Here is a 25,324-nt window from a genome sequence, read left to right as displayed (position 1 = left end):
ATTAGTTACACTTAAATAAAATTTAAAATTCAGTTCCTCATTGCCTCCAGCCACATGTCAGATGCTCAGTAGTCACATGTGGTTAGTGGCTGCCATATTGGACAGTGCAGATGGAGGACATTTCCGTCATTACAGAAAATTTATTAGTGCTACTCCAAAGGTTTTCTCCTTTTACAAATTTTAATGTATTTAAAAGCCATCTAATAGTGAAATATTTACAGATTAAATGATATAATTTGATTCAGAATAACTGGGGAGAATGGGGAGTTATGGAAGAAATAAGATTTGCCATAAGATGATAATTGGTGAAACTAGGTTGGGGATCCATGGGGGGTTTCATTGTATTATTCTCATTATTCAGAAATTTTGTGTATGTTTGAAATTTTCTATAATAAAGAATAAAAACAGAAGCCGTTTTTTCTTTTTTTAAGATTTTATTTGTCAGAAAGAGAGAGAGAAAGCACACAAGCCTGCCTCTAGGCAGGCAGAGGTGGAGAGAGAGGCGGAGAGAGAGGCAGGCTCCCCGCCGAGCAAGGAGCCCGATGCGGGACTCGATCCCAGGACCCCGGGATCATGACCTGAGCCGAAGTCAGCGGCTTAACCCACTGAGCCACCCAGGCGTCCCTAAAAACAGAAGTCTTAAATAGGAACAGTGCTCCTGTTGGCACTTAAAAGTGGCCATCTGCGCCTGGGTGGCTCAGTGGGTTAAAGCCTCTGCCTTCGGCTTACGAGCCCCACATCAGGCTCTCTGCTCAGCAGGGAGCCTGCTTCCTCCTCTCTCTGCCTGCCTCTCTGCCTCCTTGTGATCTCTGTCAAATAAATAAATAAAATCTTTAAAAAAAAAAAATAAAAGTAGCCATCTGGGGGTTTCCTGGGTGGCTCAGTTGGTTAAGTGCCTTTGCCTTGGGTCGTGATTCCAGGGTCCTGGGATGAGTCCTACATCGGGTTCCCTGCTCAGCAAGGAGCCTACTTTCTCCCGCTGCTGCTGCCCCTGCTTGTACTCACATGCTCTCTGCCCCCTCTTCTCTCAAACTCTCTGGTAAATAAATAAATAAAATCTTTAAAAAAACAAAAAAACGGGCACCTGTGTGGCTCAGTGGGTTAAGCCTCTCTCTTTAGCTCGGGTCGTGATCCCAGGGTCCTGGGATTGAACCCTGCATCGGGCTCTCTGCTCATTGGGGAGCCTGTTTCCCTCTCTCTCTCTGCCTCTCTGCCTGCTTGTGATCTCTGTCTGTCAAATAAATAAATAAAATCTTAAAAAAAAAAAAGTAGCCATCTGTAAATGGGCATTGAAATTCTACCCCACATAGGTTGGTGCCTGTGGTAAAGGGAAATGTTTAATCCTGCCCCATGGCTTCCCCAAAAGAGGACGTAGAGGACTGCATTTTTTTTTTAAGGTTTTATTTAGTTATTTGACAGCAGAAGCAGGGGGAGAAGCCGGTTCCCCACTGAGTGTGGAGCCTGATGTGGGGCTCGATCCCAGGACCCTGAGATCATGACCTGAGCCAAAGGCAGACGGTTAACCGACTGAGCCACCCAGGTGCCCCTAGAGTACCACATTTTTTTAAGGTTTATCTCATTCCCTCTGGAAACACACAAGTGACAGCCCAGGTTCGAATTTATTAAGAGTTGCAGCTGCCCAAATGAATCTTGTGGGCAGAATGTGCTAGATTATGATACTCAGCTAAAAATTTCCATTGCTGTTGATGTTAATTTTAGCCAAGTCCAAATAGTGTTCCTAAGGAAGAGAATGGAGTCCATTCACTCAGTCATTGGCTTATTTTTGTTCAGAGCCAGATCAGTCAGCTTCTGTCTCTGGTTTCCTGGTTACCAGTGCCTATGGTGATAGCGTTGCAAGAGAGAAAGGGGAGGTCATAGAGAAAACCCTTGGCGCAAAATGAAAGCCATCAGTAAAACTGTCACTGTGTCACCAAAGGGCTGTTTGAAGTTGTTACAAATACCTGCCTACTTTGGTCTCCTCCTGCATCTCTAACAGATGGCGGTGGGGCTTACTGTGAGCAGAGAGTGATGGTTGAGAGCAAGGTCTTTGGGTGAGACTTGGCCTTGAGTCTCTGCCTCTGTCAGCTGTGACCCGAGGAGGGGAAGAGTGAGCTCTTGCCGGCTGTCTTCGGAGCAACAGTACGGCCGCATCTGGTATGTGGTGGAGTGCTCAGGCTATGACAGCTCTCGCTGTTAGGTATTTTCTGTACAGAAAGGAAGGGGGACTCGGCGTTTTATTTCCCTTATGCACTGATATTCATAGAATCATGTAGAGAAATGTACAGGTCAAAAGGAATGTAATGGTGCCTTTTTATTTTACAGGGTTCTAAAGTCAAAACCTTGAGATTAATAATGGCAGGAAAATCTTCGCTTTTTAAAGTAATTCTCCTTGGAGATGGTGGCGTTGGGAAGAGCTCTCTAATGAACAGATATGTGACCAATAAGTTTGATACCCAGCTCTTCCATACAATAGGTGTGGAATTTTTAAATAAAGATTTGGAGGTGGACGGACATTTTGTTACTATGCAGATTTGGGACACAGCCGGTCAAGAGCGATTCAGAAGCCTGAGGACGCCATTTTACAGAGGTTCTGACTGTTGCCTGCTCACTTTCAGTGTCGATGATTCCCAGAGCTTCCAGAACTTGAGTAACTGGAAGAAAGAGTTCATATATTACGCAGATGTGAAAGAGCCCGAAAGCTTTCCTTTCGTGATTTTAGGCAACAAGATCGACATAAGTGAACGTCAAGTGTCTACAGAAGAAGCCCAAGCCTGGTGCAGGGACAACGGCGACTATCCTTACTTTGAAACAAGCGCAAAAGATGCCACAAATGTCGCAGCGGCCTTTGAGGAAGCGGTTCGAAGAGTGCTTGCTACTGAGGATAGGTCAGATCACCTGATCCAGACAGACACGGTCAGTCTGCACCGAAAGCCCAAGCCTAGCTCGTCTTGCTGTTGACCGTTTGGAGAGGTTGCCTGTGTCATCTAACCAGCTCACACACATACACAGAAAAACACAGGGTGGAGAAGAGAATTGGCATTGCAGCAATGGATCATCTACTCATAAAATTAAACTAACCATATTGCTGTTTTGTTAGTGGGCGGGAGAAGGGACACATCCACTCATGGAAGAATCAATTTACTCAGTAGTGGCACCATACATTTATAAATTGTAATGGTTGTCTGTTAACGTTTAATTTAAATATGTACGTTACAGAGCTAATAAATGAGATGATCAGTACTTTAATTATAATTAAAACACTTGAATATTCTGGAAGTTACTGTTTGTTTTTTTCCTGGGAAAATGGAGAACTACTTTTTATATGTGTATATTTTTATGTAATTAGCATTCAGTTCCTGGTTGAGGGAAAAAAATTCCCGAAAGCAATATTGTTAAATAATAAAGATTAAAACCTAATGCATTTGCATTGTAGTTATTTGATTACTTCTTCATTCTCTTTAAAATTATTTAAGTGTTCACATTTTCATTCTCCATATCCAGAATTGCTCTCACTAGTAATCATTCGTGTGCTACATGTGGGGCCCCCGCCCCCAAAACAGAAGCCAACTTTATCACTCTTGGAGAAAATACAAAGGATTGTACTTCATGTGAGGATAAACGACATCTTTGTTAGGTCACATATGTAATGCCTTCCCTATCATTGAACACTGTTGAGTGATTTCTACTCAAGGAGATTTTGATAAAGCGATTTGTAGTCTTTCTGCGGGTAAAGTTCATATGCCCTGCATTTGTGCCTGTCCCATCCTGCAGAGGCAAACCAACCCGCTGAGGGTTGTCAGGATGTGCCGGTCGGGGTTAGCATGTCCTGCTCATGGGGAGTCACTGGAAAAGAATTGCAGTATCATTCAGTAAGCTAAGCTTTTGACAGTCTCATCTCCTAACAGAACAGTTTGGCTATATGCAAAACATTTGGACGTTTTGAATTATGGGGAAATTAAATCTCTTCATGTTCTCAGGTTAGAGGCAGTTGTTGTTTTTAGTATTTATAATCAATCCCCGCTCCCAAAACTGTAATCCTCCATCAAAAAAACTGAAATAGGAATCCATTAACAAATCGGTGTATATTATATATTCTTTCTTTTTTCTCTAGGGGATTTGCTTCCCGCCTTCCACCCCCGCAGTCTAAAGTGTCCCCATTGTTTTGCGACTTGCTGTTTCCTCTTAATATATGTGAACATACTTTATTACAGTATATCTACCTCATCAGCTTTACGGATGTTTACCAGTTTATTCAGACTGTTTTCTAGTGACAGACATCCAGCAGCACTATCTGAAAGTACTAATTTCCCACACCTTATTCAACAGTGGGTATTAGGAGTAAATTTTTTTTTTTAAGATTTTAAAAATTTATTTGACAGAGACAGAGGGAGCATAAGCAGGGGGAGTGGGAGAGGGAGAAGCAGGCCTCCCGCTGAGCAGGGAGCCTGATGTGGGACTGGATCCCAGGACCCTGGGATCGTGACCTGAGCTGAAGGCAGACGTTTAATGACTGAGCCACCCAGGCACCCCAGGAATACATTTTCTGGTTTTTTTTTTTTGAATAGATGAGTCACGTGAAGACTTAAGAGGGCACCTGGGTGGCTCAGTGGGTTAAGCCTCTGCCTTCGGCTCAGGTCATGATCTCAGGGTCCTGGGATGGAGCCCCGCATCAGGCTCTCTGCTCGGCAGGGAGCCTGCTTCCCCCCTCTCTGCCTGCTTGTGATCTCTGTCTATCAAATAAATAAATAAAATCTTAAAAAAAAAAACCAACATAAGACTTAAGAGACAGATATCTGTACCCTTGCCACCCAGTTCCTGTCCGTGAAGGCAGCATGTGTCTGTTTCTTGGGTATCAAGCTAGATATTTAGTATGTAAGGGAAGGATACTGTATTAGTTTGCTAGGGCTGCCATAACAAAATGCAGACTGGGTGGCTTAAACAGTGGGAATTTTTCTCACAGTTCTGGGGGCTGTATGTCCAAGATCAAGGTGTTGGTAGGTTTAGTTTGTCCTAAGGTCTCTCTCTCTCTGGCCTGCAGATGACTTTTACTCTGTGTGCAGCATGCCCCCCCACCCCCACCCATGCCACCATGTCTCTGTGTCCAAAATTCCTCCTCTCAAAAGGACACCAATCAGATTGGATTAGTGGGCTTGTTTTGACTTAATCACCTCTTTAGAGGCTCTGTCTCCAAATAGAGTCACATTCTGAGGGACTAGGGGCTAGGGCTATTAACATACGTATTTTGGGGGGGACACAATTCAGCCCATATTATGTATGTGTGTGTGTAGATATTTACATAATGTGTAGTTTTGATTCTTACATAGATTTAACTAATACTTTGGAGGTTTTTAAAAAATTTAGAAGCAGGGACACCTGGGTGGCTCAGTCAGTTCAGTGTCTGCCTTCGGCTCAGGTCACGATCCCGGGGTCCTGGGTTAGAGTCCCCCATCAGGCTCTCTGCTCAGCGGGAAGCCTGCTTCTCCCTCTCCGCCTGCTGTTACCCCTGCTTTGTGCTCTTTCTGACAAAATCTTAAAAAAAAACAACGTCCAAGTAGCTTTTCAGTAACTTTTTTTTCAGCCAATATTCAAGAAGTTCTAGAGCTGGGAAGCAAGAAATGGCCAAGGGAACAGATCATGTGTGTAAAGACAGGCTGGCGAGCAAGGAGAGTAATGCAGTGGAACACCGTGACTCAGAGGGATCCAGTGAGCGGGGCTGGCTGACCGAGCACAGGACTGAAATGGGACCACGGAGGAGGAACAAAACTGCCAGGAGCTGCGGCCTTCAAAGAGACTACAACGACCTGAGGGGGAAAGTTCTTCAACAAGCCGGGAGAGGTAGCTGCAGATCTGACTCTTGTTTTTAGGAAGTGAGAAGTCTTTTAGGAACAAAAACGTCTTTTGATTGGCTGGTGTTACCTAAAGAAAGATGAGAAATACCGAGAAAACAGGAGCTGGGGAAGAAAGCAGTCGGCGACGGAGGCTGCGGGGTTGGTGGAAGGAGCTGCAGAGCCCCCAGGAAGCCAGCGGGAGGACCGGTCTGCGTGCCCCTCAGTGTGGCGAGGGAAGGCCCCAGTGGTCCAGTTCCCGTGCTCGTCACACGGCGTCAGACCAGCTCTGTGACAGCGTGTGCTTCTGTGCTCTACTCCCGTGAAGCCTTCGAGATAGTTCAGTGCTACGGAAAAGGCGGACGACCGAACTTGGAGAATGGACAGTCGTACGTTTGCAGCCCGCGTGGCAAATAACAGCGCGCAGTGTGCAAGATGGAAGAGTACAGTCCCATCAGCGGGGGGATGTCTGTCACCTTGGGAAAATTCCCTAGTGGAAGTGAAAACGTCCTTAAAGAGAAAGCCTTGAGTTTTACATTTCTGTAGAAACGTGTGTAAGCTTTCCCTTGCGTATCATGACGCCGTGGACACCCGTGGCTTGGGGCCAGTGAGTTGGAAAAGTGGACCCGCGCACTGTCTGTGCGTTGTGCAAAGCCACCACTGTGGCCTGGCAACCAGAAAGGGCTGACTGAGTGAAACGTGAAAGAACACGGGTATAGGGGCGCCTGGGTGGCTCAGTGGGTTAAGCCACTGCCTTTGGCTCAGGTCATGATCTCAGGGTCTTGGGATCGAGCCCCGCATCGGACTCTCTGCTCAGCAGGGAGCCTGCTTCCTCCTCTCTCTCTGCCTGCCTCTCTGCCTGCTTGTGATCTCTGTCAAATAAATAAATAAAATCTTTAAAAAAAAAAAAAAGAACACGGGTATAGTGTGGGCAGAGCAGAAATCCATCCCCCTCTACGTACGAGGAAAACGTGGGCACCGGTGAAGCATCTAGGAAACGGAAGAGGACAGGATCAGAGCTGTGCGTCGTCTTTGGGTCCCTCTGGGTGTGTGAACATAGCCCTGACGTGGTGCTGACACACGTGTGCTCAGCGGGCCTCATGCCTGGGGTGCTCGTGCTCTTGTGTTCCTGAACCTGTGTGACGTCCCGTACAACCAGATCTAAGCTTTGCTGCCTTCTCCGCTTTCTTAAGTACCAGCCCCTGGTTCGTCCCCTCACACCTGTCCCCTCACACCGTGCTGTCTGTGTGCCCGGGGCAGCTTCTCCCGCACCGTCGCGGTCCACGTGCTCGTCCAGTGCAGCTCACGTCTGGCGTCCCATCCGCCCCCACACGTGGCAGTGGGCTGGCTTCACGCTCCTGCACACACACAGCTCGGTGCTGGACTGCAGTGACGTACTCACACGGGGCCTGCGGTCCTTGTTCCCGCTTCCCTCACGAGCTCAGGGTTTGCAGGGCGCCCGAAACCTCCTGCTGGTCTCCGCGCGGTCTGTTCACGGAGGGCAGAGCCGGCGGGATGCGGTAAGTACACACTGGGGTCTCTGCAGTGAGCACGGCTCAAACCACTCCTGGATTTCTAGCGGGGTATCTTCCCACTCCCAAAGCTCTGGTACCTAGTTTGAGGGCATCTGAGTTCTAGAAAATGGGTTAAGGTAATAGCTTGTAGACTCTCACTAGGGGGAATAGGACTAAAACAGTCGTGGTAGCAGGGTAAGCAACACTTTGAAAATTTGACCGAACTTCCATAATCTTGGACAAACATCTTTATTAAAGAAATCAAATAAATAGGGTAAAAAATTATGGTAGCGACTTCACACAGGGGATGAGACCAAACTTAGAACTACTTGCTCAAGTTACTCAGGATGGAAAAAAATTAAGTGCTCACAATTAGCACAGAAAATATCTGGTTATAACTTGTTTTTAAATGGACATTGACTAGTTTACAGTAAGATCCCACTGGTTACAGAGCACTCCCCACCCCCTTGGTGCACAGCCTAAAAAAGCTAAGAATGCAAATGTTAATGTAATAGAAACTTTTTACTATTATTACAACTTTTTACTATTATAACTGTCATCAAGTTCGCTTACTTTAGTTTACTGTCGGAGGGAAAGACAATATAAGAACATAACCTGTCACTTTGGTCCCAGCCTCCCATTTTACAAACATGGATTCTTGATTTATAGCAGAATCTCTGACAGAGACAGGCCTGCGGTGTTTGGCACCGCAAAAGCTGCTTGCTTTGGCCTCTTGTGGAGTGCTATGTATACTGCCCGCGCGGTTTTGTAACAGTAGAGATGTATACAAACCCACGCGCACGCTGTCAGCTTCATTCCCTACGGCAGAAACTTTTAAATCTGTCTACCAAAATCTGGACAATGACATTTAGTTCTGAATTGTGACATCAAGATCAAGCTGTCTGAATGAGTAAAGGCAAAAGCTCATCTTTAAGATTTAGAATAAAGATATTTTCAAGGTTATAAAGAGTTTATAAATAACACTGTTCACAAGCAAATATTGATAATCTGTTGATAATCGTTAAGAAACTGAATGTACTGTTTTGAAATAATACAAGGAATTTCATCAGGTTTAGATAAATTTAGACTACAAGTAAAACTTCCAGGCTATTTAGTCAAGTTACTTACAACGTACACATTCCTGAGAATACCCCATTGTAGTGGTATTGTTTATTTCCAGATTTTTCCGCATTCAACTTAAAAGGTGTTTCTTCCCAAGAAACTGGACTTTTCTGTCAAATGCGCTTGATCGAATAGGAGAATTGGGTTCATAAAACGGATTCATTGCAAACTAGGAAAGAAGAAGGTATTAGTAAGCTTGTCAAAGTACAAAGGCTGACAAATCCTAGATCTCTAGAAGGAAATTATTTTAAAGTTCTAAATTAAATCATCAAAGACATCTAAAACAAAAGTCTGAAGACCACATTTTTAAGTTTCAACAAAAATGTTCTGTTGTTAAATAGTAATGCTCCCTTGAGGAGATTTTTGATTTAGTGTTTCAGTTTTGAGAAGTGCCTGTGGCAAAACTAATGGTGGTATGATCAGCGTTGCCTCTGTAAGCTAAAGAACTTCAGGATTCACCCTCTGTGTGAAATACTAATCTACTCATATTAATTAGAAATGTATGGGTTTATCTATAAGGCCCCTTGGCTGCATAAAACTAAAAATCCACCATATGCTCACAGTTTAAAAAAAAGTTATACCACATTGCTGCTATATTAAATTACCCTTATATAGTAATTTCTAACAATCAGATTTTGAATACACTCCGTTAACACAGGCTAAATGATCAGGTTCTTAAATAGTGTAATGAGTGTATCATAATACATGTGAGAAAACTGTCAAATGGAATCACTAATTAGGCAAAGGCGTTAAATAGTTTTTATACCTTAATCTACTTGATGTTGTCTTATCTTTTTAAGAGCTAAATATTTTTATTTGCTAAATCTGACCAGGAATATTAACTGTGCTGATATGCAAAAAATCTTGTCTAAATATAGACCATTTAAAATTAATAGGAGCAGACTGGGGGCGCCTGGGTGGCTCAGTGGGTTAAGCCGCTGCCTTCGGCTCGGGTCATGATCTCAGAGTCCTGGGATCGAGCCCCGCATCGGGCTCTCTGCTCTCTAGGGGAGCCTGCTTCCTCCTCTCTCTCTGCCTGCCTCTCTGCCTGCTTGTGATCTGTCAAATAAAAAAAAAAAAAAAATAGGAGCAGACTGTTAGCCCTGCAGTTTAACTACAGACATCCTACTACTATTTTATTTTTTCTAAATATTCAGAAATGTGAGTGGCACCATTACCCTTGAAGGACTATTTGGTAAACTTCCTGACCGTTTATGACCTATAATCATTACTGTGTAACTTACTTGTAAAGTAGATGGAGAACATTTTAGATTAAAATTATGAAGCAATTTCCTTTTTGTACCCTGCTTCCTTCTCTTTTTAGGGTTCCCTAATAAAATCAACTATATGTGCCAAAGGGGGGAAACTGAAACCAGTTTAAAAACAACTACCATGAGTTCTGTCCTAAATACATGTTAGCCTGGTGGTGAAGTCTTGCCTGTGAGGGAGCTTCCAGGGGTCATTCTGACTGGGGGGAGCGGGGACTAGTCTGAGATGAAAACCACAGTACAGGGGAGTTACCGCCACAGGCCAGTTTCCTGTTGGAATCCCTTTTTATAATCAAATTTAAAAAGTTAGGGAGCATACCATACCTTTATGTATAAATCATAGACATCAGTGAAGAAATTCTTTATTCCATCTTCTTGCCTTATGTCATGGAGCATAATAAATCTCATATGTGAAAGAATTAAGGTATAATCTTAATAGAAATGAAAAATGAAAAGTTGTCAGGTGATACGATATCCTTCAAATGAGTCAAATGCCTTGTATTTCGTGATGGAAAAGCCAAATGTGTGAACTGCATTTGAAGTAAGGTAACTTTTATCAGAGGACACAATCTTTCTAAGTTAGAAAGTCACTACAGAATGAAGTAAAATCAACCTAATGGTTCAGCTTAACCACAGCTTTATTTGAGACTTGGTTCTAAAAGTATCTGTTAAACAAAATTATCTGTTAAACAAAAATATTAAACAAATGCTTCCCCACTCCAAATAACAGTAGCCCCATAAATGGCAGTTTTTAACCTGACACTTGAAGTCCACAGACTCACAGTCTGGCATCCATGTCCCATGTTGTTCTAGTCTGTTACCCAACCTTTAGTTAGAGATCTTTTTGTAAAAGATAAGGATATGACCTGCAGTAACAAATGCCGAAACAAACCACTCATTGAACTTGTCCACAGTTTTCAAGTACATGTTGTTGGACAGCCACATATTCTCGTCTACGAGGTCAAGAGCAGCATGAGCTATGAACTGGTTCAGATGACGATGATCGTCCTAGATGACAACGTGAGTAGCACCAGATTAACATTTCCAGACAGCATCGAGAACACCAACATTTCATTCTGGAAATTCTATACATAGTCTTCTTGGGGGTAGGGGGCATCTTCTGCTGCTACTTCATTTATTACTGTCATGGGACTTAGAAAAGATCTTAAGTGTTTTCACATCATATTCTTTTCTATTTGCTATCTAAGACTCAACAAATAGAAACAGCCACTTAATAAATGAAATGTTGGTGTTCAAGAAACAATATAGATTATTTTTTTTAATTTTGCAAGAAGGAAGTTACGAAATTTGGTATTTCGGTGTGTGAAGTACAGTAGGTTAAAAATAGAGATTCTGCTTTAAACACCCTCATATCTTTTTAGAGGAAAAAATTTATTTTTTGAAAAAAATACATATTTATGAATAATAATTTATTAAATAAATAATACATATTTATGAAAAAATACGTAAGTGGCTCTGGCTAGCGGACAGGTGGTGGTAGGCTGGAGAGCTAAGGAGGTGGCGAAGGAGAGCTACACAGAAGTGACATCGGCATGGGTCTCAGGGTCAGCAGGGAAAAAGGGCAGGGAAGGCCTTGGGACACGGTGACACTTGGTGAGTGGAGACGGCTGAGGAGGTGGCACTCTTAACAGGCTTGGCGTTGGCCTCTTTCAGGTGAATGGAGCTTAGGTGACAGGGGGACCTGGGAGTGGCAGAAGGCCATGCTCAGCCCCACCTGTGAGTAGTCACCGGTCTCAACATCAGGAGACAGTCCTGTCAGAGCTGAGTGTCCTTTTCGTGGGCTTAACTGGAGGTGGGACAGTCCCCCATAATGTGGAGAGGGAATTCACAACCTGGGAGTCTTACCCCTGTGGAATTCTTTATTTCAAAATAAACTTTTCATGAAGACTTCCATTAACGGGTTGAGCTAAATTCTTCTGTTGAAGTCCTCAGAACGTGGCCTTCTTTAGAGAGAGGGTCACTGCAGCTGTCGTTAGCGTGCTAGAGTGGGATGGCCCTAATCCAGCGTCACTGGCATAGTTATGAAAGAAGGGCATGTGGGGACGGACACACAGCAAGAATGCCATGTGAAGACTGGGGTTCTGTGGCCACAAGCCAAGGAACTACCAGAAGCTAAGAGAGAGGCCTGGAACAGATCTCCCCCTGGCAGTCTCACAGGGGGCCTGGCCCTGCCTAGACGCATTGTGCTTGGATATCTGGCCTCCAGGCCGTGAGACAATGAGCTGCTTTTACTCTAAACTGCCCGGTTTGTGGGGCTCTGTTATGCCAGCCCTGGGAAAGGCAACGTCATAGGACCTCCCTGCTGCGGAGGCTGTTCCTGGGACGGGGCTGGAGGAAGGCTGCCAGTTGCTTGGAATCCCCTGCACAGCTCAGGCATGTTTACTCCACTCACATCACCATGACGAAGCTAATTTCGTCCCTAGAGAAATCGATGTGTTTTGTATCTGGCTTACAGCAGTGTTTTCCATGGGATCATCAATTAGAAGAAAAATGTAGAAATGCTTTAAGGTGAGTGGTAGCAGGAGAAGGAACTAAGGGCAAGTCATGCCACAGAGTGTTTCTACAGGCACAGCTTTGCCTCCCACAAGTCCACAGAAACTATGTAAGTAGCCCTGTACCACAAAGCAGCCGCTACTACAGAGATGCCTCAGTAGCAAGTTCTAATAAGCGCGGTGCTCACGGGAATGTGGGACCATAATGTAGCAACAGCCACCTGACAGAGAATACCTTTACCACATTTCTATCTTATTTTTGTGGCAAGATTTAAATAGTTGAAAAGCATCACACACTGGATGCATTACAGTTAATTTCAAAAATCAATTCTTAAGGGACACGAAAGCTTATTTTGGAGTTGGGAGAAACACAGCCCAACTTTTTACGAGCAATATGGAGCAGTGCAGAAAGATGGAAGGGCCCCAGGTATCCTCATCTCAAGATTCTACATGTTTACTCTGAATGGCATGTTCTTTTTTTTTTTTTTTTTAAAGATTTTATTTATTCATTTGACAGAGATCACAAGTAGGCAGAGATGCAGGCAGAGAGAGAGAGGAGGAGGCAGGCTCCCCGCCGAGCAGAGAGCCCGATGTGGGGCTCGATCCCAGGACCCTGGGACCATGACCCGAGCCAAAGGCAGAGGCTTTAACCCACTGAGCCACCCAGGCGCCCCATGAATGGCATGTTCTTGAACCGAGCTTGTTTTTCTGGAACCATTACTGGCAACAAGGAAGTTGGGTGGTGTCACTGGGGAGAATGGCATGCGGGCTCAACCCAGCTAGCAGCGGGGGCAGAAGGGCACTGGAAACTGCTGGAGTCTCAGGGCCAGCGGGGCATGGAAGCAAGGGTCTCTTAGCCCTCCCAGGTGTAGATGGCCCTACTCCGTATGTCCTGAGGAGAAGTGTAATTAATTCCCCTGGATAGAATGGGCTCTCATGGCATTTCCAGTCAGTAACAACTGTTCTTCCGGTCCCACAACAGGTGGACTATGTTCCTATGTGCTCAGGGAGCAGCTTTTCAGAACGGGTGACACAGTGAACTACATATCAGAGAAGAGACCCAGAGCATCCTGCTAGTTAGTATTTGCCAAGTGTGTGGTGAATCAAAGGATGAGTCAACCACTCGGAGACTGTTCCCTGGCTGGCTTCTTTCAACCTGTGGGACTGCAGGGCAAGCCTCATTTAATTGTGGTGGATTCCAGTTACCTCATCTGTCCAGGTCTCTCCCAGCTATCAAATTGTGCCACACCAATATCATTACAACAACATAACAATTCTTACAGAATTTTTTAAGGTTTCATACGCACTTTGGATTCTGCTTTTCCAGCTGGCAAAAATTCCATTTCAAAAACCGGATTATCATGGTGGCCCACAATTACAAAGTAGAAGCTTCCAGACATTGTCTTCAATATATAGCTCCTAGTTAAATGAAAATAACATGTTTTCAGTACTCCATACTGAAAATGAAAAATGGTTAACAAGAAGTCTAGAATTCAATTTTTTACTTAAACCTGACATTGTAGAAGAGGAGACCACAAAGCCTGTCACCTTTTCCAGTATATCGTCATAGACAAATGGCTTTGGGACTATACAAATTAGGTCTGTGATATGTCCTATAGAATCCAGTACCTTATTTTCACAGGGAAACTAGAAGACTTCTAATACAAAATCGTAAAAACAACATTCTCATGACCCCAAAAGAACATTCAGAGCAAGCTGGAACAAACCTGGATGGGACCAGTTAGCATTACTAGCACTAACACTGGGAGAAGTTGATAAAAGGGGCGGATTTTGTCTTCTTTCTACCTGAACAATGTATGCTATAATTCTAAGTCTCTGCAAATGCAAGAGCCTATGATATGCCTCCTCAAACAGCATTCATAAGAAGGGAAGACATGGGATGCCCGGCTGGCTTGGTCGGTGGTGTGTGTGCAACTCTTGATGTCGGGGTTGTGAGTTCAAGCCGCATATTGGATATAGGGATAACTAAAAGAGAAAAAAAAAAAAAAAAAAAGAAAGGAAGATACAATTTTGTATTCTAGAAAAGATGAAAGAAACCATAATCCAAAAAGAAAGACACTTGAGGTGTTAAGAAATCTTAGAACTGGTGTTTATAGGTTTGCTAAGGGAATGAAGAGAAAGTGTTGGGGGTGGGGTTGGTTGCGGGGGGGAATCAGGGACTCTGTGGCTTTTAGCACAATCAAAATCTGGATGAATAGACAGACGGGTGGAAGGATTTATGTACGTATTTATGTACTTCTAGCACAGGGTCTTTGGAATCAGACAAAGCTAGGTTCGGGTCTACCTATGCCACTTACTGGAAACATGACCACAGGCACAGTCCTTAAACTCCCAATGCCAGTTTCCTCCCCGATGAGACAGAGGCAACCATCAGGATCCCTTACAGTGACCTTGAGGATTATACAGCGTAATGCATGTGAAGCACTAGGCACGATATCTGGCTCTCTGGAACGACACAGAGGAGCATACGCACGTGGAGACGTGCTGACCCTTAAGGCCTCCACGTGGGGCAGCCACCTGGCTAACCGAGAGGACACCGTCTCAGGGCAGGTACGGTGAGGTGTGTCAGAGCCCAGGGCTCATCAAGCCTCACTGCTGAATCACACTGAACAAGAGAAAACCTGAAATGTTTTCCTAATGTATACAACCTCCGTTGTTAAGGAAATCAAGGCACAACTGGCACTTTGAACTCTGGAATCGGAAGGCCCATGACTGGAAGAAGAGGCAAATAAGACGTTCTTTTGGCATGATGAGGTAAAGGGGATTTAGAATGTCACTCGGGCCAGGTGTTGGGACACTGTATCCTGCAGGCCAAATCTGGCCTTGTCCATCCTTTTATTGTTGCTGAAGGCGGCCTTTGCCCAACGACAAAATGACGGATTGAGCAACTGCAACGGAGACCATCTGATCCTTTACAGCAAGTGTCTTAGGGGAAAGATGGGGGGAAAGGCCCCAATAGTGAAACTGGGTAACAAGACAGGCAGGAATGAAGTGAAAGCTCTGCAAAGCTAGCAGAATTAGCAACAGTTCTCGAGATTGAAAGAAATTGTCAAGAGGCAAAGGGATGAGAACTTTCAATCTGAACAAAGTCGACAATGATGTCCGAATTGGAATAGGAGCTTTGCAGCTGGAGCTTGCCAAGGGAAGGGCTTCCTTTCTGCCGCAAACATTGAAGCAGCAGCAGAAAACAATACACATCTGAGGAAGGAAACCCTCATCCCCACGCCTGCGTAGTGTCAGTACAGGGTGACGATAAACAGAAAGGGAACCGAGGAAACACCACATAAAGATCAGGTCATAGACTCTACAGCTGGACAGGACTTGAACTGCCAATAATTTGATTTCATAGCAGCTGAACGAGTAATGCGACTGTTCGACTCTACAGGCAGAACTGGAAGGTGAAATGGAAAAAATGGAAATCTTGGGAGACTACAACCACATTGTCTCGGAAGGCAATGTCTACATCACTTAGTATTTGAGGTTTATTATGCCAAGGTGGTAGGCAAAGATGAGACACACTTTAGAATTCTGTGCTGTCTGATACACTCAATTTTCCACGGGGAGGGAGACGTTCTGTATCCGCGCTGTCCGGTGTGGTAGCCACCAGTGGCTATTGTGTCCGCAGAACTGAGTTTTTCACTTTGGTTAAAAAGCCACATGCGGTCAGTTGCTACTGTATTGGACGGTGGCCTCTGTATTGGCTCTGTAACAATGATTTGAAATGTTTTAAGTTCTGCCAAGTCTACTTTCCCTCCATCCAGGAAGCAAGTGTTACTTAGTACTCCAGTCTGTGATACAAAAGAAGCAACTGCTTTCCTCCATCCACAAAGTGTTACTTAGTACAAGTGAAGCAGCTGCCGGTGTCTGCTCCATTTCCCCACCACCTAAAGTAGGGGCCCTTCACCCCTCTCCTAAGAAGACGAAGTCTCCAGGGGGGGAGGAGATGGCTACATAGAACTTGGCAATGGATTAAACTGGGGAACTGAGTAAGAGGGAAGAATCAAGGATGTTTCCAAATGCCTGACTGAGGTGATCAAGCAGAGTATCAAGATGAGTCTATTCACCAGGAAAGGAAATAAGGAAAAAAAGAGGGATGAAATGAGCACGTCCATTCTGAGCATGTGGTGGTGCCAGAACCGCACGCCCCGCCCTGACCACATCCTGACCCGGAAAACCTGTGAATGTTCGTTTCCCGGCCGAGGGGCAGTAAAGCTGCAGGTGGAACTGAGGTGGTTCGCCAGCTGACCTTAGGGCAGGGAGAGCAGCCCGGACTAGCCAGGTGGGCCCAGTATAACCACAAAGGTCTTTAAAAGTGGGAGAGAGCGGCCCAAAAGTTCAGAAGGAAGCGCAATAGCAGAGGGTGTAAGGGGTGTCGCAGAGATGCTATGTTGCCAGCGTTGAAGAGGGAAGAAAGGGCCGGCAGGCGAGCGGCCTCCAGAAGTTGGAGAGCACAAAGAAACTGATTCTTCCCGATAACCTCCGGAAGGGAACACGCCCAGTGAGACCCGCGGCGGACGTCTGTGCCACACGTAAGGTAACATATTTGTGCTGTTTAAGCCACTCAACTTTGTTATAGCAGTAGACAGCACACACGTCAGAGCGGAGATCGCTGCAGGAATGAGGGGAAAAAGACATATTTGAAGTGCTCACAGAAAGCAGGTGCATTCTGTAGGGAGACTGAGGAAAAAAAGGAGTTCACTTACCCCAGGACAAGTGTTTCAAAGCACTGTAGAAGGTCGGAGGGAGGGGAAGGAAGCGGGGGACAGTGGTGCATCAGGGGGAAGCTACCTGGGGAAACCTGAGGGTAATCTAAGTGGTTTTCTTGCTCAGCATGCCTCCCTAATGCTTACCACAGAGCCCGGTACAGAGTAAGCGCGACACACTTGGGGAATGGAACCGCGAGGAGGGGGGCAGTAGCTGGGGCAGTGTCAGGTGAAGCCGGAACACAGGAATGAGAGGCATGCTGGGATTACCTGGCCTCAACACTGAAAAGAACCTTCTGAAGGTTCTAGTGCTGAGGCCTTCAGGGTCTCAGGGGCCTGACTGGGGAGGTCTGTGATCAAATGATTAACAGCACCTTTGTGAGAAGTTGAAGTTTCCACACTTGTGAAGAACCTCCCATAACCAATGATGGGAGTTGTTGACTCAAGGACTCTCACCTGGGATGAAAACAGTAGCTGTCCCCGATGGCTAGGTGATCTGAGCTGTTTGAGAGGGAGTGACAACTAAAATCAATGTGGTGATCCAGAAGCTCTGAACTACCTTGAACTGGAAGAGGGCGTGTACATGATATAAGAAACAGGGCACTAACTAGTAATGAACACAAAAAAATAATCACGTATCTGTGAGGTGGGCATGAGAGGGGCTGTGAAGCGCAAAATGAATGGAAATGTGTGAAATAAGTTAAAAACAAAAGCCTTCTTAGACTACAATCAGGAAGAACGGGAGAAAAGTCACCTGGTGCATAGGATGCAGATCTGCTGAACTTCAGTTTTCTCAAAGAGCATGATTTTCCTTTTTTTTTTTTTTTCTTTTTACTTATTTGACAGAGAGAGAGAGAGAGAGAGAGATCACAAGTAGCCAGAGAGGCCGGGGGGGAGCAGGCTCCTGGCTGAGCAGAGAACCTGATGTGGGGCTCGATCCCAAGACACTGAGGTCATGACCTGAGCCGAAGGCAGAGGCCTAACCCACTGAGCCACCCAGGCGCTCCCTCAAAGAGCATGATTTTCTAATAGCAAGTGTGACAAAAAGGTGGGCTAGGAACCTCAAGACAGGTATATTAAAAAAAAAAAAGACCTCAATAAATACAGATCTTCAAGTCTTAGCAAATCTTACATCTTTGACTAACAAAAGTGGCTGTATACTCATCAGGGACATGGGAAATCTCAGGAACAAAACCGTCAAACCACCTCAGATAGGTGTTACTTAAGTGTTAGTTACCTATCTTTGTTTTCAGAAACAAAGGTTTATCTTCTGTAACTGAGTACTTTTGGAATAGATTAAAACACCAAGAGAAACACGTATGAAATACCTGTCTCCGGTCAGAACACAGGCTAGGAGCTTTTAATTTACATTAACTTCATTAATGTGAATCCCCAGACAAAAATCAAGTGGTTAGTCAAAGTACTGGTTATATGAGAACAAGCCCTGCCAAACTTAGACTTTCTGTTTTATACAACAATCATTCCCCGTCCCCCCCCTTTGTTTTGCTGCTTTATACAACTGTTTGACAGAAAGCTGAATGGCTAGACTTTCTGTTTTAGAAGAGAAATCCAGGGGATGGCAAATCATTTGTATGAAGTAACGTGGTATCTACCTGAGAACAAACTGGAGATCTGTGGCTCCGAGAAGTCCGTGGTACTACAAGGGGACGGGGGTGCAGCAGCACTCGTTTTATTTGTTGAGTGAGGGACCACTCCTACCAGACTTGAATGTCAGTGCCCAAAGAACTTAAAAGTTGTACAAGTCGGTTGACAGGGAACCATCATGTGACATTAACCTAGTTCAGCTCAACATTTTGAATGCTTAAGTGAGGGATAATTTATCACATTGAAGGATAACACGCTTGGGTAGCTAATAAACTGGAAGGCAACACTAAAGGTTCAACAGTCCCTCCAGGTTAAGAGAATTTAAGTGAAATGAACAAGACAGAATTTAAGAACACACACAAAAAAGGTTAAAAACCGGGGGGGGGGGGACCCAAACTGTACAATAGAGAAACCTAGGTTAAGAGCAGTTCATCTACAGGGACCCAAAAGTTTACATTTAATGCAAGCTCAGTAAAGGGCAGTAGTCTGATACAGTAACCCAAAAAGCTAATGCCAATTTGAGGCTGTACTAAGATCATGTCCTTTTAACTAATTACACCTCCAGGGAACATACGCATCTCTGGCAATCTCATTTTAAAAGGATCAATAACTCTGAACTGTGTGTGGTAAGAAATGCTCTGGAAAGGAGCTACTGAAGGACCAGAGAATGTTTAAATGGGAAGGCCTTTCTGGGGGTTGGGAGTGAGATACAGCAGGATCTTACCTTCAAATATAATGAATGTGGTCCAAAGGAAAAGGGATATGGTGAGGGATGGCAAATGGGTTATCGCTGGTGAGCCACTTCTAATTAGCCAGTAGTGACTGCCAGGACCTGGTGCTGATAACGACCGGGACAAGGAAGATCTGTAGCAGGAAAGATGGCTGAGATCGAAGGGCAGTACCTACGTGTGTACCAAGTCTTTAAACTCTGGGTGACAGATTTATCCCAAACTGCCCAGAGGACAAGCTTAGGGCTGCTCCTTTGAGGTTACCTGGAAACTTACTCGAGACAATGTTACCAAGCACTTTGTTACAAGCTATCAGGCTGCCTGTGAGAGGACTATCCCCGCCCCTCAACGGACAGGGCCCACAAATTTTCCAGCTCCAAATGACAACAGTACGGCCGTTTAAAAAACCCTGAATTAGCTGAATGTCCCAGTGAAAGGCAAAATGAAGAAAAGGCCCCGAGCTGATCGACACTTGCGGGCTAAAACGCGATGTGCGTCGGCCCAGTCGCCTGGGATGTGACCGAACGGGGACTGGCCAGGTCCGATCCGGTTGTCCCCGGGCGGGCTGGAGATACCGGGCCAAAACCCGCGTCACGCGGGACCCGGAACGTCCCCTGGACCTCCCGCCCCCTACTCACCCCATCTCCTACCTGCGGGGAGATGCCGCCAACGGAAACAGCCAGTCACTTCCCTCAGCAGACCCGCGCTTGGCAGCCTCTGTCAGAACTCCCCGAGCAAACCTCGCGAGAGTCCGCGGTTGCGATCTCGCGAGAGGTGGGAGGAGCTTCCGGCCAGAGGGCCGTGTAACCCAGCGCGTGCGCCGTAGTACTCCCAACAAGGGCGCTTCCGTTTGGCGGGCCTCGGGGGAAGGCGGGCTCAACGCGGAGCCCAGCGAATTCCGGTTGGTACCCGGTTTTCTCTTGTTGCCTCACTACCGGTCCTCGCCCTCCAGCCGCGTGGGAAAGTCGCGTGTGGACCACGACCCCGCCTACCCGTCAGAACCAGTGAGAACGGAAGTGCGAGTCGGTTGGTTGGAGTTCCTAGTTCAGAGCGAGAAACAAAGTGTTCAGCTCCCCTGTTCTTCCCGACTGGCCCCAGGCAGAGACCGAGCTCTGAACGCCGGGACTCCTCCTGAGCCTGCAGCTCGGGCGGGGTGTTAACTCGGGCCAAGGCAGGACGGGGGGGGGGGGGGGGGGGGGGGGGGGGGGGGGGGGGGGGGGGGGGCCACGGTCGGGGGCAGGGGAAGCTGGCAGCTAACGGCTCGGGTAGATACACTGGCTGCTCCCCAGGGACCGGTGGAAACGTAACCTGTTTGTTTGTTTTCTCTGTAGCTTTTCCCCTGCTCAGCCTCTTAGGGTTTCCCGGGAGGCCACTGGTCTGTTTTCAAAAATTCATGGTCCATCAGCCCGCCGGGTAACCCGTAACCATTTTTTTCTTCCAGTTCACTATGCGCCCCGAATCTGACGTGTTGAGTCAAGATGAACTGCGAAAAAAGCTTTACCAGACGTTTAAGGATCGGGGTATACTGGACACGCTCAAGGTATCCGTTTTAGCCATGTCTTTTACATAACTTTTACAAGTTAACCTGTAACACGCAGTCCAGATTTAAACACATTCAAGTCTTGGCTTTTAAAAAAGTAAGCCATAATTTGTATTGCTAAGTTACATTTTTATGTTCCTTTGTAACTCTTTGTAACGGAATACGGAAGTCTTAAAAATGGTTTCGAGTTTGAGTGGTCTTAAAAGAGCATATTCAAATCATGGGTTTATTGGACTGATATTAAGGTGGTAGTGGGTAGCTTTGTAAACTGAACACATTCTAGTAAAGTTGGACTTGGTTTATAAATCTGGTTTGCAAGTCCTGAATTAATAATTGGTTTAGTAACCGTACTCACTTTTGAATGAAGGAAAGAGACACCATATGGAAAACAGGAGGTGAACGATTTACGGGAGAATAATTTGGGGAATGCTCTTGCTTAAAATATATTGAAATGTATAAATATTTGGGCAGCAGATACTAGTACATACATGAACAGCAAAGAGTAGGATTAGCTCAAATGTTTTTATTACTGTATACATTTCAAAAGTATATTTTGTATTTGAAATGTCAAATTAAGGGGGCACCTGGGTGGCTCAGTCAGTTGAGCCTCCAGCTCTTAGTTTCAGCTCCGGTCATGATCAGGGTTGTGGGCTCAGCCCATAACCAGCTCTGTGCTGGGGATGGGGCCTACTTAAGATTCTTTCCCCCTCCCTCTGCCCCTACCCTGCTCCTTCTCTTTAAAAGAAAGTGTTGAAGAAAAAGTGAGCTTTTAAAAAATTTTTTCTCTTTCCCATTGTCTTGGTAACTTAAATCTTGAGATTAATCTGAAAAATAGAGAAAAACATGGAGAAACATCATCGCTAATACAGCTACTAATTGACATAAGTGTCTTTTTTTTTTTTTTTTTAAGATTTTATTTATTTGACAGAGAGAGTAGGCAGAGAGGCAGGCAGAGAGGAGGAAGCAGGCTCCCCGCTGAGCAGAGAGCCCAACTCAGGGTTTGATCCCAGGACCCTGGGATCGTGACCTGAGCAGAAGGCAGAGGCTTTAACTCACTGAGCCACCCAGGTGCCCTCTCCCGCTTTTTTTTTAAAGTAGTCTCCATTCCCCAATGCAGAGCTCGAACCCACAACCTGGAGACCAAGAGTCCCATGCTCCATTGAGTGAGCCAGCCAGACACCTCTCCTTTTTAATCTGATACTATATAGTGAACATTTTCCTGTGTCCTTCAGAGTTCCTTGAAATCCTCATTTTCAGTGGCACCAGGCTTGTCTTTGAATGTATGGGTGATTTATGTAGCGGTTCCCTGTTGAAGATTTACATTATACCCAGGCCGGCACATTCCTTCATTGAATCTCTCACTTTTTGCCTAGTCTAGGTTAAGTGGCATTACTGAACCAAAAGCCTGAGTTTTTGTTTGTTTGTTTGTTTTAAGATTTTATTTATTTGACAGAGCAAGAGAGCACAAGCATGGGGAGCAGTAGAGGGAGAGGGAGAAGCAGGATCCTGGGATGATGGCCTGAGCCAAAGGCAGATGCTCAACCATCTGAGCCATCCAGGTGCCCCCTGAGCTTTTTTTTTCTTAAAGATTTTATTAGAGTGGGCAGGTGCCAGAGCAGGGGGAGGGGCAAAGGGAGTGGGAGAAGCAGATTCCCCGCTAAGCTCAGAGCCCTATTGGGTTCCATCCCAGGGACCTGAGATCGTGACCCAAGCTGAAGTCAGATGCTTAACTGACTGAGCCACCCAGGGGCAGAGCTTTAAGGCTCTCAGCATATGGGTCTTGTTCTAGAAAGATTGTTAATAGTATATACTCCACCAGCAATTTAATAATGCTTATCTCTCCAGTGATATTATCATGACATTTTTTTAAACATTGGAAAATCTTTAATATTCCATTGATTATTAATGAGGTTGCACATGTTTTCTGGCCATTGGTATGTTTTCTGTGGATTGGCAGTTTATGTTCCTTGCCCGTTCCCTCCGCCCCAGTGGTGTTTTATTAATGTATAAGATTTCTTTTAATAGGAACTTAATTTCTTTTCCAATTTTGCAGCCATACTTTATCTTGATATTCAGTTCTAATTTGGTTCTAAATAGTGATGTACATTTTTAATATGGTCAAATCTATTTTTTTTTTTTTTTTTTTTTTTTTGCTGATTTTTCTCAGTTCTCTAAAAGAACAAATACTCTTTATTTTTTTAAAAGGTTTTATTTATTTATTTTTTTTCAGTTAACTCTGTAACCCACTTGGAATTAATTGTAGTGTATAGTGCACTAACAGGCTTTCTAATGTGGAATGATCCTTGGATTCCTGGCCATGGCATACTTTCTTTTACTGTGCTTCGGAATTAGATTTGAGAGTGTTTTATTTGTAGTCACAAATGATACTGATGTATCCTTATCCTTTTTAAGCTGTCCCTGTTTGGGTTTGGTATCAGGATTATGTTACCTTGGTTCACTTTACTAATGTGTATCTTCTAGAGAAATACTGTTTCCTTTGTGTAGCTGGCTGTTCAGTTATGTTATCCCAGCTTTACCAGTGGCAAGACAGATTTTTACTTACTAAGTCTGAGCTAATTTGTGTTTTCTCAGTTCAGTGATGGTGGCCTGAGTGAGAGTTAATTTTTAAAATTCATTGAGGGGTTGCGTGGGTGCCTCAGTGGGTAAGCCTCTGCCTTCAGGTCGTGATATCAGGGTCCTGGGGTTGAGTCCCACATTGGGCTCTCTGCTCAGTGGGGAGCCTGCTTCCCCCTCTCTCTCTGCCTGCCTCTCTGCCTACTTGGGATCTCTCTATGTCAAATGAGTAAATAAAATCTTTGGGGCGCCTGGGTGGCTCAGTGGGTTAAAGCCTCTGCCTTCGGCTCAGGTCATGATCCTCAGGGTCCTGGGATCGAGCCCCACATCGGGCTCTGTGCTCAACGGGGAGCCTGCTTCCGCCTCCCCTCTGTCTGCCTCTCTGCCTACTTGTGTACTCTCTCTCTGTCAAATAAATAAAATCTTTTAAAAAAAAATTAAAATTCATTGAAATTTTTAATGGCCTAATTAACATTCTATTTGGGTGTTTGCAAAGAATTTCTGGTGAAGTACAAAGTCTGGTATCTATTAAATGGAATTTATCAAGTCTTTCTCCTTATTTTGAGTCTACTCTTAATTTCGGAGAGAGTTGTGCTGAGGCTACACAAGTTTCTTCTCTTCCATCCCCCCCCCACCCACAGTTACTGTACTTACTTCTATTTTAGGAACACTATTCTGAATCGATTTCCCTCTTTATATTGGCTGCTGGAGAGTCCCAGCCGGTTGTGGGATTCCTTCCAGCAAGTGATGGATGGCTTGCTTTTTGTGTTTGTTGAGGTGGGGATTCACCTGTAAGGTCCTTTGCTCCCCGCACCCTCTACTTTCCTTTCTGCTTCTGTCACTCTATCCTATTTCAGTATTTGTTTGCAAGACACCCTAAGTCATTTTTATTAAGCTGAATCTAAGTATATTCTTTAGTTGTTACAAATTTAATTAAAGTACCTCTAAATTTTACTGGTGGAGAATGCTATAATTTCTCTCATTTTATTTCAGTTATGGAATTGTACTAGGTGAGGCAGGGCATGCGTATTCTGTTAAGTGTAATTGTCTTTTTTTTTTTTTTTTTTAAACTAGGAGACGTTACAGATTTTTATTTATTTATTTGACAGAGATCACAAGTAGTCAGGCAGGCAGAGAGAGAGAGAGAGAGAGAGAGAGAGAGACAGGAGGAAGCAGGCTCCCCGTTGAGCAGAGAGCCCGATGTGGGGCTCGATCCCAGGACCCTGAGATCATGACCTGAGCTGAAGGCAGAGGCTTAACCTACTGAGCCACCCAGGCATCCCAAGTAGGAGACTTTAGACCTATACTAGGGCCTATTCTATACTGGTAATTATGTACTGTTCTACTCTTGAGCTAAAGGATAGAAAAAAGTATAATAAGAAACTCCATTTGTTTCTTGGCTTGTATTCTATTAACATGAACTCATTAGATATCATTTACTGCTGAACCCCATGAGTCTAGGCAATGTATTCTTAAGCTCAGCCCAAATGTATGTTTTCAGATGTTATGCAAAATAGACTAGAACAAATACCCAGTAGTCGGAGTAATTTTGGGAATTTTGTTAAAACCCAGATGAATGGGGCACCTGGGTGGCTCAGTGGGTTAAGCCTCTGCCTTAGGCTCAGGTCATGATCCCAGGGTCCTGGGATCAAGCCCCACATCGGGCTCTCTGCTCAGCGGGGAGCCTGCTTCCTCCTCTCTCTCTCTGCCTGCCTCTCTGCCTACTGTGATCTCTCTCTGTCTGTCAAATAAATAAATAAAATCTTAAAAAAAAACAAAACCCAGATGAATAATGTTAGTGTTACAACCTTGAGAAAATGACCCACTTTACACTATAATTTTCTCACTTATAAAATGTAAGAAAATTATTATACTTCAGTGTCTTGAGATGTAAATAATGTATGTAGAAGT

General features: G+C 44.8%; 3 protein-coding genes across 9 annotated transcripts in view; 2 read left to right on the top strand and 1 right to left on the bottom strand.

The window, feature by feature from the left end:
- LOC111157186 (RAB9A, member RAS oncogene family) overlaps nt 1–3,417 on the top strand; it is a 31,377-nt gene extending 27,960 nt beyond the window's left edge. For 2 of the 4 annotated variants that reach the window (XM_022518469.1, XM_022518470.1), the window contains exon 3: nt 1,997–3,417. In XM_022518469.1, the coding sequence (XP_022374177.1) occupies nt 2,353–2,958 (606 nt within the window). In that variant the 5' untranslated portion in view covers nt 1,997–2,352 and the 3' untranslated portion in view covers nt 2,959–3,417. Of the gene's footprint in view, nt 1–1,536 lie in introns of those variants that run through there. The other 2 variants (XM_022518468.1, XM_022518471.1) reach the window with 2 other exon arrangements.
- Nucleotides 3,418–7,572: 4,155 nt separating this feature from the next.
- On the bottom strand, nt 7,573–20,007 carry LOC111157178 (trafficking protein particle complex 2). 2 transcript variants are annotated; one of them, XM_022518459.1, is made up of 6 exons: nt 19,950–20,007; nt 19,296–19,435; nt 13,550–13,661; nt 10,593–10,737; nt 10,054–10,139; nt 7,573–8,630 (listed from the first exon to the last, which is right to left on the bottom strand). In XM_022518459.1, exons 3-6 carry the CDS (start codon nt 13,640–13,642, stop codon nt 8,532–8,534), a joined length of 423 nt encoding a protein of 140 aa, XP_022374167.1. In that variant the 5' UTR covers nt 13,643–13,661; nt 19,296–19,435; nt 19,950–20,007; the 3' UTR covers nt 7,573–8,531. The 2 variants fall into 2 exon arrangements, with proteins under 2 accessions (XP_022374167.1, XP_022374166.1); XM_022518458.1 differs by lacking the exon at nt 19,296–19,435 and having other exon boundaries at nt 19,950–20,004.
- A 286-nt stretch (nt 20,008–20,293) lies between these two features.
- The window catches only part of LOC111157093 (OFD1, centriole and centriolar satellite protein), a 48,482-nt gene continuing 43,451 nt past the window's right edge, over nt 20,294–25,324 (top strand). For 2 of the 3 annotated variants that reach the window (XM_022518325.1, XM_022518327.1), the window contains exon 1: nt 20,527–20,839. In XM_022518325.1, coding sequence (XP_022374033.1) covers nt 20,747–20,839 — 93 coding nt within the window. In that variant the 5' untranslated portion in view covers nt 20,527–20,746. Of the gene's footprint in view, nt 20,326–20,526; nt 20,840–25,324 lie in introns of those variants that run through there. The other variant, XM_022518326.1, reaches the window with a different exon arrangement.

The sequence above is a fragment of the Enhydra lutris genome, unplaced genomic scaffold, assembly GCF_002288905.1.
Source record: "Enhydra lutris kenyoni isolate GAN:26980312 unplaced genomic scaffold, ASM228890v2 scaffoldscaffold52, whole genome shotgun sequence".
Lineage (NCBI taxonomy): Eukaryota > Metazoa > Chordata > Mammalia > Carnivora > Mustelidae > Enhydra > Enhydra lutris.
Note: the sequence above shows the minus strand (reverse complement) of the source record. Positions and strands in the feature narration are given on the sequence as shown.

Excerpts from the sequence above, each read along its gene's own strand:
- LOC111157178 (XM_022518459.1), bottom strand. The coding sequence starts at position 13,642 with ATGTCTGGAAGCTTCTACTTTGTAATTGTGGGCCACCATGATAATCCG. Across the intron at positions 10,738-13,549 it reads CTGGAAAAGCAGAATCCAAA|GACGATCATCGTCATCTGAA; the intron begins GTGCGTATGAAA and ends GTTGTCATCTAG. Across the intron at positions 10,140-10,592 it reads GGCATTTGTTACTGCAGGTC|ATATGAGATTTATTATGCTC; the intron begins ATATCCTTATCT and ends TAATTCTTTCAC.